Below are 12,562 nucleotides of genomic sequence, written 5' to 3'. Positions count from 1 at the left end.
AAAAATAGAAAATCTGGAACTTCGTCTGTGGTAAGGTAAGGAGAAGACACACAAAACACAAGTAAATTTTAACAATGGAATTTTAATTACGTTAAATAAATCAAAACATGAATAAAATGGACTTACAAATTCGTATAATAAAATCAATCAAAATAATAAGAATAATTAAATGACACAATGAAAAGTTACGTTAAGACAAGTGAGCAAAATAACAAGAAGTGCAATAGACAAGTAAATGAGAGGTGCGGGAATATCGGCTTTAAGCTATCACCTCTCTTAGTACACGTACGCCAAAGCTTACGTCTAGCAGGGAGAAGTGTTAACTGTGTGAAAGTACTGAATATTCTGAGGACTGAGGAGGTGTCCCTGGCTGCATACGTTTTGCTCTCTGGCAAACCTTGCTGGTGTTGTTGTCGTTGTTGGACATTTCTTCCATAGTAGTTTTATATAGATGTAACGACGTATTTGTGGAGGGAAGAGCAGGCTCAATCTCTTGAAGGAGATTATTGTCACAATATATATATATATATATATATATATATATATATATATATATATATATATATATATATATATGTCGTACCTAGTAGCCAGAACGCACTTCTCAGCCTACTATGCAAGGCCCGATTTGCCTAATAAGCCAAGTTTTCATGAATTGTTTTTCGACTACCTAACCTAACTTAACTTTTTTGGCTACCTAACCTAACCTAACCTATAAAGATAGGTTAGGTTAGGTTAGGTAGGGTTGGTTAGGTTCGGTCATATATCTACGTTAATTTTAACTCCAATAAAAAAAATGACCTCATACATAATGAAATGGGTAGCTTTATCATTTCATAAGAAAAAAATTAGAGAAAATATATTAATTAAGGAAAATTTGGCTTATTAAGCAAATCGGGCCTTGCATAGCAGGCCGAGTACGACGTTCTGGCTACTAGGTACAACATATATATTATATATATATATATATATATATATATATAATATAATATAATAATTTTTGCTTTTCTAGACATTGATTCATGAATAATGGTCCCCAAAGCTTCAACCTTTGACATTCCCCACTGTTTTCTGCTCTTCCACAAGCTGAGGATGTTTAACACTTTCGCCCACCAATGACGACGTCTGGAGTCAAAAGTTTACTAGTTCAATACCCACTGATGACTACGGATGGAGTAAAAAATTAAAACATTTTGTTTTGTGAAAACCGTGGTTTTGGACATTATATGCATATACACCTGTAGGGATTTTCATTGCAAACACATTGATACCAAAATGAAAGACCTAGAATGAGAATTGAGGTAATAAAGTTGAAAAGAGTAAACACATTTTATTGCTCTTTACTAGTGCTCACTGGGGTAGCGCACCGTCACTTTCTCTGTTTGTTGTGGGTGGTACGTCGGGCTTTTGGACTTTATATTTGCATATACACCTGTAGGGAATTTTATTGCGAACACAAAGATACAAAAATGAAAGACCTAAGACGAGAATTGAGGTGACCAAAGTGTAAATAGTGTGCACATTTCATTGCTCTTTAGCGCTCCCGGGTAACACTCTTTCACTTTGTCTGCTTTGTGCGGGTGGTATGTCGGGCTTTCGGACTTCACATGCATTTAATCGTGTAGAGAATTCTATTGCGAATACATTGATATCAAATTGGGAAACCTAGGATGAGAATTAAGGTGACAAAGTTGAAAAGAGTATACACTTCTCAGTATTACCGCGCGCTCTAATGGAAGGTCCGGCGCTCCTACCTGCTCTCATCACCTGCTTTCATCACATCGGTGGGTGAAGCGCGCCATGGTTTTTGACAATATATGCATATACTCCTGTTGGGAATTTTATTATGAACACAATGATACCAAAATGAAAGACCTAGGACGAAAATTGAGGTGACCAAAGAGAAAGGAGAGAACACATTTTATCGCTCTAGTGTGCTCCCGGGTAACTTTCTCTCACTTTCTCTGTTTGCTGCAGGTGGTAAGCCAGGCTTTTTGAGTTTATTTGCTTTGAGTTCTGTAGAGCATTCTATTGCGAACACTTTGATACAAAATTGAAAAACCTAGGACGAGAATTAAGGTTACAAAGTTGAAGAGTCTACACTTTTCAGTATTACCGCACGCTCCCGCGGAATGTCCAAGACCACTAGGGTAGGAGAAATGCTTGCTCGCCCAAAATGCAAAAGTGTTAAAAACCTATAGTGAACAATAGCTGGAAAGCCAGATAAGAACTTTCTCTTAGGTGAATTTCTTTACCTTCCCTCCCAATTTGAGCCTCCTCCTTAGTACCTCTTCAGATCCACCCTTATCTTTGAGATGGAAAAAGATCCTTCCCTGTTATGCAGGTTTTTACAATACGTGTATAATTCCGTCAGTCGTCTGCTCACGCTAGACATGATATGCTTTTATTCCTGCTAAGAACCAGCAAATATGCATTTGATCAGGACTCTTCTTAGTCTGAGTTTAGGTTCTCTGCTGCTTTCTGGTAGCAGTATTTGGTCCTTGCCTCCTCCTGGCTGGCAAACAACCTTTTGTTTTCCTTTGAAAAAAATAACACTTTTTCTGGTGGGAGCTCCTTCGGCTTCCCGGAGCTTATCCAGACTGACATGGAATTATTAGACTTTGGCATCAGTCAGTGTGAATGGAGTTCTTAGGTCTACCACGAGCCAGAACCTGGCCCCCTCAGAGAGGCACGAGGACCAATGGCCTATAGAATTGCACATGAGATTTAGAGAATTCTTTGTCAGCCATCGACTGGGTCAGGCACCCAGAAAGTTAAGCATCCCAAAACAAACTCCTACTCTGGTTGAAACTACTACTAAAACTCAAACGAGTGGACAGAACTCCCCAAAGAAAACAAGCAAACAAGCATGACGTCACCATGTTCTACACTGCTATCTTTGCAGCTCCCTCCTCCCCAGGAGGGGGAAGGGGGAGCCCCAGACCTCACATGCTGGCTACCCACACACCAGTTCAGAGGCTGGATGTCAAAAACACATGAAAAAATGCCAACCAGAGGGAGGGAGGGATGGATGCCGGGGAGCCTCCGGGTCTCACCCAGAAAATAGTGTTTCATTACATTCAACGCTGTTCTTTTTATTTTTTTTTCATTCATTCATTCATTCTGCTGTGCTGGAGTGGAAAGAGGTGTCTAGTTATCATAGTTACTTTTCTGGTGAAAATTCTAGACTTTCTCAAGAGGGTTTTGAGTATGGCTGCCCTGATTTGGCTCATTGCGTATTAGCTACTATTTGTACAGGTTCCTTCCACCATTTTCCCTGCCTCATTTATAGCTGGAACCAGGCATGGAGCAAGGGTAATTTTCATCTTGGTGCAGGAGTTGTTCAGAATCTAGTGCTGGCTAATAAGTCTAGTGCTACGTAGGTAGACCTCGGGAAAGGGCTTTTCATTTCATTTCACCCCACTTTTTCTTTGTCTTTTTTACAGGGTAAGATAAAGTACAGGGAGACACTTTATGACGGATTTGACAAGATGCCAGGTGCCTTCATTGGCCTCTTTGATGGTGAGAATATAGGAAAGGCTGTAGTAAAGGCATGAAGACCTACTGGACTGCAGTGTTGGTCTGTGAGTAAAGTGGGCATATTTTTATCCCATATTATCTCATCCCAGGTAGCAACCCATAGCAGCTGTGTGTGTGTGTGTGTGTGTTTGAAAAAAATAAAAAAATAAAATCAGTTGATTGACAGTTGAGAAGCAGGCCCAAAGAGCCAGAGCTCAACCCCTTCAAGCACAACTAGGTGAGAACAAGGCCAACTTTCCAAGCCTTCCCTACACCCCACCCAAATATACACTATATACTAAATATACCCTACCCACTGTATGCTCACCCTACCCACTATGCCCACTCTTCCCACTATGCCCACCCTTCCACAACATCTTGCCATACCCACTAACACTCATTCTCTCAAGAAAGAATTCCTGTAGACTTTCACGAGACACTGGCATCATTTAGTATGATTAATGTAATTATAATTTGTATTTTTTAATGCTAAATATATTCTGTGTAAGCTCGATTATCCGAACTATATGGGAAGGACCCCCATCCAGATAAGCAGAATTCTTACGGGGGAAGTCCAAAAATGACCATATTCCAAATTTTTTGTACCCCAACCAACATAATTTGAACTTAAACACACACTATAAATCAAAAATATAATTTAAATGAGAAACTAAAGCTTACCTTGTTGTAGTTGGTCTTCTTGTTTGATTATGTAGATTTTGAAATGTGTAATTATTGAAAATTTACGTTTCCCGATCTCCGGTTATCCGGATTTCTGTCCAGATATGGAGAAGTTTTGCCCGAAAATTATCCAGCTGTGTTTTGAACGGATAACCCAAATATCCAGTTTAGCGGAATCTGGATAAGCAAGCTCATACAATAGTACTTGGTTACAACAATTTTGAAATTATTAGAATATTGCCTTGCTAAATTTAATACGAAGCCCTTTGTATACGTAGTGGTCTAGTGGGTTCATTCTCGATTTGCAATCAGGGATCCCGGGCTCGAATCCCGAGTGGAACAAAAATGATTTCCTTTCACCTGATGCCTCTGTTCACCTAGCAGTAAATAGGTACCCTATAGTTAGTCAGCATGTTGAGGGATTGCATCATGGGGAGGGTCAGTAAGTTGACCTTGGGGTGACCTCAATACAAGCCTAAAGTATATATTGTATACAGGGTATACACAGCCTTCCCATCCCCGTCAGAATAAGTTGTATATAGATGTATGTCGGACCGATGACAGCAACATTACACTTTGGAAATGGTTACAGAATTTAAGTTAATGAAAACATTATAGACTTCAATTATATAGGTATATAACATTACATGTTGTTTAGTGTTAACATTGTCTGTTAGAGTAAGGTCTGGTTTATACAAATGATAATTTAATAGTGATGTTAGGGGTTTTCTGTTGCGGGAAAAGGAAGCATGTTAGGCTTGTTGATGTCCCCCGAGGTCAATGACTGATCTTTTCCCAGAATGCAACACAACAGTTGAATAACTCCCTGGTACCTATTTACTGCTCGGTGAACAGAGGCATCAGGTATAAGAAAATGTACTCAAATGTTTCACTGCATTGGAATCTAACTTGGGTCCAATCGATTGCGATTCACTTCCAGTAACCACAGTACTAGCGAATCGGACATAATTTGATTGAAGAAAATATTATAGTAAACATTTTAAAATAATATTCAATTTTGCAACATAACTTCATATGAAGACAAATATAATAGTCATAAGTTTAAATATACAGACACTGTATTACAGACACAATATAATACTGGTAATATTGACAACTAAATATTGTTTTTTGCTAATTTACAAAAGGAAATCAGATACCGGTAATTTTCAGAAGTAAGAATAAGATAAGTGTGTGTGTTTATCATAGGTTCAATAGAGGCAGTTTTAACTTTGGTATTTATGACAGATGTAAGTACTGTATTTTAACATGTGGGATTTATATAAAATATACATGTTACAGAATTTGATTATAACTGATGGTATCATTCATCACCTACATGAATTGATGATATACTAAGCATTAATATATGTAATGTAAGAGTTTAAGAAGCAGCAAGGGTGTAAATATATTTATATACTGTATAGTTATTGTATATTGCCGAGTAACGATAACAATAAGTAAGCAGTGAAGTACTGTACACAGTTACAAGAGGAAACTGTATGGGAGGTTGTGATAAGGTGATTTTATGTATTTTAAATCAATTTAATGTTGCATAGTTTTTGTGAGGCTGTTCTGTATATTAAAACCCTTTATTATTGTGGAACTTGTATTAAATAAATCCATATATTGAATGCTTTGGATAAAATTAGGCTTCAGGTTTTTCATAAAAATGTATGCTATTTATTTTGGAATCTATACCATAATAAAAAGAATATGCACGCTATATTTTAATCCCATGATAGAGGTATTGTTGTGTGTTGATCTGAGCCACTGTTGTTGTAATTTGCCAATTGTAGTATTTATGAAAATAATGCTGATATTACAGCTCTTCAGGTGTAATGGAGTTAACCAAGACCCTTTTCAACTATTGTATGTGCTATCGTTATGTAATTGGTTGGTGTTCAATTTTTTTTTTTTTTTTCAGGGATATTCATGTACAGGCTCTAAGCCTCTGGCTTGTTCAATGAGGTCATGTACTCACCTAGTTATGCTTGCGGTGGGTTGAGCTTTGGATCTTTGGCCGCCCCTCTCGACCGTCAATCCACTGGCGTACAGATTCCTGAGCTTCTCGAGCTCCATCATATCTACATTTGAAACTGTATGGAGTCAGCCTCCGCCACATCACTTCCCAGTGCATTCCATTTACTAACTACTCTGACACTAAAGAAGTTCTTTCTAATGTCTCTGTGACTCATTTGGGTACTCTGCTTCCACCTGTGTCTCCTTGTGCGTGTACCACCCAAAATGTTTAAATAATCCATCCCTGTCTATCCTGTCATTTCCATTGAAAGAGGAAGTGCAGTGTAATGTATTTTCAGTGTACTAGTGCAGTGTGGTGTATTTGGAAATGTTCTACAAAACTTATTTGTATAACTGATAGTAACAGTACAGTACGAGTTTGTGATGTTTTCTCCGAGGCATCCACCCCTACTGTGAGGGCACACATAATGTGTGTGTATTATCTTTGTGTGAGTGCAGACAAACCCTGTGTTACTCACATTTTCACTAGCTTTTCTTCCAATATATAATAGTGAGTTGAAGACATCTCGTGTGGCAATAGTAGTATGGGGTACACGAGACAAGAGTAAAAGGAACTTCCTTACCATGGACGATACTGTCGAGTTATTAGAAGAATGTGATAAAGGCTGGGGAGGAAAATGGAGTATGGCATTGGCACTAGTGTTGTTTCTGACAATCAAAGGAATTTGGGTAGAGTTTGGATAGCTGTCTGAAAGATGTATAGTAACATGTGACTTGAGTTTGTGGGATTTTTCTGACAAGGTTAGCACCAACAGATGAAAAGAAGCTATTAAATTTGGTTGCCGTTTCTAGATCTGTTGCAGGTGTGTAACCATCCTTGGAGATTTTTATCTGGTTATGTGAATGTTGTTTAAGTCTTAGAATGTTAAAGATGGCTCTCCATGTGCTTTTCATGTTGCTGTTTGCTTCTTTGACTCTATTCTCATAATAGGAAAGTTTTGCTTTTCTTATTATACTGGTGAGCACTGATGAGTGCCTCTTAACTACTTCCTTTGCAACTAGGACAATCTGAAGTTTTTTTTTCATATTAATGTTTCTTGTTGATTGCTTTGAGTATGCCATTTGTGAGCCAGGGATTGTTTAACTTTTTGCCTGTTATATACTTGGTGAGGAGAGGACAATGAGTGTTGTAAAGGCTTAGAATTTTGGAAAGGAAGAAGGTTAATGAATTTATATCCTGTGTATTAAGTTCATATTCCCAGTTTATATTGTGAGGTGCATTTGTGAGATTGCCTATTGCTGCTTCACTGTGCAACCTAAAGGTAAGTTTCTTGTTAGCTGGTGGTGTTATGTCCATGTTTGCTATGAGGAAGGTAGGATAGTGGTCAGTTATTCTGTCAGTGATTACACCAGATGCAAGGGGAGCTGTTATGTTAGTCCATAAATGATCTAAAGTAGTAGCGGATGTTTGAGTGATTCGGGTGGGCCTGGTGATTGTGGGGATTAGCATACAGGAGTTCATGCTGTTTAGGAAATAGTTGACTTGAGGGCTACTGTATTTTGTTGACACAGGTCAATATTAAAGTCACCTCCCAGAATATGATTTTTGTTGAGGTTGTTGTTTATGATAAGATTCCTTAGGTTATCTGAGAATGCAGCTATGTTTGTATTGGGAAATCTATAGATAGCTCCAATAGTCAAGGAGGGTTTATAGGATTTAATCAAGAATTGATTGAGCAAAGGTATATTCATAGTAGTTGTCTCTATTGCTAATGACACTTGCAGATGAAGGTACAGTATCTTGATAATATATAGCTATGTTGCCACCTTTTTTGTTAGGTCTACAGTTGTGAATGTCTTTATAACCAGCTAAATTGTAAAGTTGAGTATGATCTTTACTTAGCCACGTTTCTGTTAAAATAAGGAACGATAATTTAGTACCAAGTGCTGTGAATAGTGCATTTATATCATCAAAATGTATACCATGTAAGTAATTATCAAAGAAGGCACCATCAAATGTGCTGGATAATCAGAGGGTGCTAAATATTACTGAAGATGCCAATATGAGAACAGAAATAAATGATCTGACATGTTGGTTGAAAACAGTGTGTTATTTTGGAGTTTGTTTTTTGCCATATCAATTCATAGGATGGGTATAGGGTCCACTACCGTCCACAGGATTGGCATATGGTCCACTACCGCCCAAAGGCTGAGTATAGGGTCCACTACTGCCCACGGGATTGGACTATCATCCACAGGATGGGTATTGGGTCCACTACTGCCCACAGGATGAGTATGGGGTCCACTACTGCCCACAGGATTAGTATGGGCTCCACTACAGCATACGGGATTGATCTATCATCCACAGGATGGGTATTGGGTCCTATACCGCCCACAGGACGAGTATATGATCCACTACCGCCCACAGGATGAGTATATGATCCACTACTGCTCACAGCATGAATATAGGCTTCACAACTAGTCACACGATGTGTATGAGGTCCACTAACACCCGTAGAATGTATATGGGGTCCTCTACCAGTTGTAGGTTGGGTATGGGGTCCACTACCACCAACAGAATGAGGATGCGGTCCACTATTACCAACAGGATGGATATTGGGACCACCACCACCTACATGATTGGTATACAGTCCACTACCGCCCATAGGATGAATATATAAATAAATAAATAAATGTTTATTTAGGTAAGGTACATACATAAAGAGATTTTACAAAGTTTGTTGGATTAATAGAGCTAGTACATACAATGCCTAAAGCCACTATTACGCAAAGCGTTTCGGGCAGGAAAAACATTAATGACTAAAGCTTAATACTAATGGGTAAAAAGAATAAAATGTGTTGAGAACAAATAAAAATAGAGGTAAAAGAGGGGGGAACATGGCTGAAAAAGCAGCACAAATACAATTACAAATTATTACAGAAAATTACATTCAAACAGCATTGTTTTGAAAAAAAAAAAAAAAAAAAAACATACATGGGTTGACAACAGAGGGGTAAGGTAGGTTACAGGGAATTTATTAGGTAGTGCTTCGTTTATAACTTAAACTGGTTGAGAGAGGTACTGTCTTTAACATGGTTGGGAAGATCATTCCACATTCTGTGTCCCTTGATTTGAAGAGCATTTCTAGTTTGGTTAAGTCGTACTCTAGGAATATCAAAACTGTATTTATTTCTGGTGTGGTGCTCATGGGTTCTGTTACAACCTTCAATGAATCTTTTGAGGTCAGGATTGGCATTACAGTTCAGCGTTTTATATACTGTATGTATAATACACATGAGAGAATGTGCAGTGACTTAATATCTAACATATTCAGAGATTTGAGTAGGGGTACCGAGTTATGTCTGGGGCTAGAGTTTGATATTGTCCTAATAGCAGCTTTGTGTTGAGTAATTAGAGGACGTAAATGATTTTGGGTAGTAGAACCCCAAGCACAAATACCATAGTTGAGATATGGATAGATGAGGGAGTAATAGAGTCACCAGGGCAGGGCGGGATACATAATATCTGATCTTAGAAAGAATGCCAACAGTTTTTTTTAACTTTTTTTGATATATTTAGAATGTGTCCCTGAAAATTCAGCTTGTGGTCGATGAGAACGCCAAGGAATTTGCCATCTAATTTGTTACAAATTTGGGTATTGTTTATTTTGAGATTTATTTGATTAGAGGATTTATTGCCAAACAGAATATAGAACGTTTTGTCAATGTTAAGGGTGAGTTTGTTGGCAGTTAGCCAAAGATGGACTTTCTTTAGCTCAGTATTTACAGTGGCATTTAGAGCAAGGGGATCAGGACTGGAGTAAATGAAGGTTGTGTCGTCAGCAAATAGAATTGGTTTGAGGTGTGGGGAGGCATTTGGAAGGTCATTAATGTAGATGAGAAAGAGGAGAGGGCCAAGTATGCTGCCCTGAGGAACACCAGTGTTGATGGGTAGGGTGGGAGAAATTGTATTATTCACAGAAACATACTGGAGCCTGTCAGTAAGGTAAGATTTGAGGTAATGCAGGGAGTGTCCTCTGACTCCATAATGATGTAATTTAAGAAGAAGGTTTTGGTGGTTGACAGTGTCAAAAGCCTTACGCAGGTCCACAATAACCCAACAGGGAACTCCTTTTTATCAAGAGCTGCGTGAATCAAGTTAATCATACTAATAAGTGTATCGTTAGTGCTTTTTTGGGTCTGAAGCCATATTGACAAGAGCTAAGTATATTGTGTTTGGCTAGAAAAGAGTAAAGCTGCTTGTAGATTAGTTTTTCAAATATTTTTGACAAGTTAGGCAGGATTGATATAGGTCTGTAGTTGTTAACATCTGTGAGATCACCACGTTTGTGGACAGGGGTTACTCTTGTTTTTTTTAGAATGTCTGGAAAGGTTTGGAGTTCAAGTGACTTGTTGAAGAGCAATGCAATAGCAGGGGCTAAAGATCTGGAGGCTTTTTTGTAAATTAAAGTTGGTATCTCCTCGAGGGCACTAGACTTGGTTTTAAGGGAAAGGATTATCTCATTGACATCAGTGGAATTAGTAGGCTTTAGGTACAGAGACTGGATAGTTACCTGTAAGATAGTCCTTAACATCAGTACTGGAAGATGGAATATCATTTGCAAGGGATGACCCAATGGAAGAGAAGAACCTATTGAACTCAATAGCAGAATCAGAGGCTGAAAGCTGACTAACGTTATTGGACAGGAGTGTTGGTTTGTTATTTAAAATCTTCTTTGATCCCAATATTTGTGAAATTGTGCTCCAAGTTTTTTTAATGTTGCTCTTTATTTGGGTAAATTTATCTTCATAGTATTTAGTTTTGGCTCGTCTAATTATTTTAGATAGCAATAACGAGTAATTCTTTGAGAATTCTTTGGAGACGGTTCCTAACCTATACTTCTTCTCAAGGTCATGTTTTTTGTTAATGGATTTAAGTATTCCCTTTGTAAGCCAAGGATTATTAAGCCTTTTGTTTGTGACTTGTTTTGTAAGGATAGGACAGTGGGTGTTATAAAGGCTAAGAGTTGTTTGAAGAAAAGATTGCACTGCTAGGTTGATGTCCCCTATGTTACCTAACTCGGACTCCCAGTTAATAATAATAATAATAATAATTTTTATTTAGGCAAAGGTACATACATAAAGAGATTTTACAAAGTTTGTTGGCTTTATAGATAGAGCTAGTACATACAATGCCTAAAGCCACTATTACGCAAAGCGTTTCGGGCATTAACTAACATTAACATTATTTTATTATTTAACATTAACATAAAGCTTAACTCCCTTGACTCAAGAGGTGGTTTGATAATGTTAGTTAAGAGAAATGTTGGGTAATGGTCTGTAGTGCTATCGGTGATTATACCTGAAGTAAGCGGAGAGGTTATGTTGGTCCAGATGTGATCTAGAGTCGTAGCAGTACTATCAGTGATTCTAGTTGGTCTAGTGATTAAGGGTATGAGGAAGCAGGAATTCATACAGTTGAGGAAGCTAACAGCAGTAGGGTGTTCAGGCTCGCAGAGGTCAATATTAAAGTCCCCTGCGATAATTAGATGGTTTTTGTTCAGTCTGTTATCTAGTATTAGATTTCTAAAGTTTGAATTGAATTCGGACACATCAGTGTTAGGAATTCTATAGACTGCGCCCACAGACAGGACAGACTCGGCACCCTTGACTCTGAAACTGGCGAAGATATACTCCCCACAGCAGTCTCTAGTTCTAATTATTTTTAAGCATGTTAGTTCTTGGTGGTAGTAAAGAGCAGTACCACCACCTCTCTGAATTTGACGACAGTTGTGAATTGCCGAGTAGTTAGGCATGTTAAAGAGTTGAGTAGTATCCTCTTTCAACCATGTTTCAGTGAGTATAATAAAAGAGAATTTGTTGTCAATAGTTTCAATCAAGGCACTAACATCATCGAAGTGTTTACCTAGGGATCTAACATTCAAGTTGATTACAGAGATATTGTGATTATCTGTTAATACATTGTTTACATCATGTGCTGTAAAATATCTGCAATTTTGATCATTGAAGTGATGATTGTCACAGATAGTGGATAAGAGGTTTAGTTCTGGGTCTATACTTGTCTGCATAAAAAGGCTGTTTGCAGGAAAACAAGGCAAGAATGGCAAATTACAAAATAGAAAACAAAGAAAAAAGTAGAATAAAAATTCTAAAGTAATATAAACTTAATGGTAATTTTAAGTAAAAAAAACTTAATGGGAACTAGGAATGTAAAAAATGAACTTGAATAATTAATAACAATAGATGACCAAAAAAGTCAAAAAGCAATTATGAAATCTATAAAATGAAAAGCTTGCTTACTATACTTTTATAAGTACACTATAGTTGAATACTAAAGTTACACTAAAACAAACTGAGG

The 12,562-nt window shown here is 37.7% G+C and overlaps 1 protein-coding gene across 4 annotated transcripts in view; it reads left to right on the top strand.

The window, feature by feature from the left end:
• The window catches only part of LOC138363028 (prostaglandin reductase 1-like), a 40,375-nt gene extending 32,306 nt beyond the window's left edge, over positions 1-8,069 (top strand). For 3 of the 4 annotated variants that reach the window (XM_069321797.1, XM_069321799.1, XM_069321798.1), the window contains exon 9: positions 3,447-5,921. In XM_069321797.1, the coding sequence (XP_069177898.1) occupies positions 3,447-3,557 (111 nt within the window). In that variant the 3' untranslated portion in view covers positions 3,558-5,921. Of the gene's footprint in view, positions 1-3,446; positions 5,922-6,127 lie in introns of those variants that run through there. The other variant, XM_069321800.1, reaches the window with a different exon arrangement.
• The last annotated feature ends 4,493 nt before the right edge of the window (positions 8,070-12,562 follow it).

This window comes from Procambarus clarkii, chromosome 10 (assembly GCF_040958095.1).
Source record: "Procambarus clarkii isolate CNS0578487 chromosome 10, FALCON_Pclarkii_2.0, whole genome shotgun sequence".
NCBI lineage: Eukaryota > Metazoa > Arthropoda > Malacostraca > Decapoda > Cambaridae > Procambarus > Procambarus clarkii.
The sequence above is the reverse complement of the archived record's forward strand: the minus strand, read 5'-3'. Positions and strand labels throughout refer to the sequence as shown.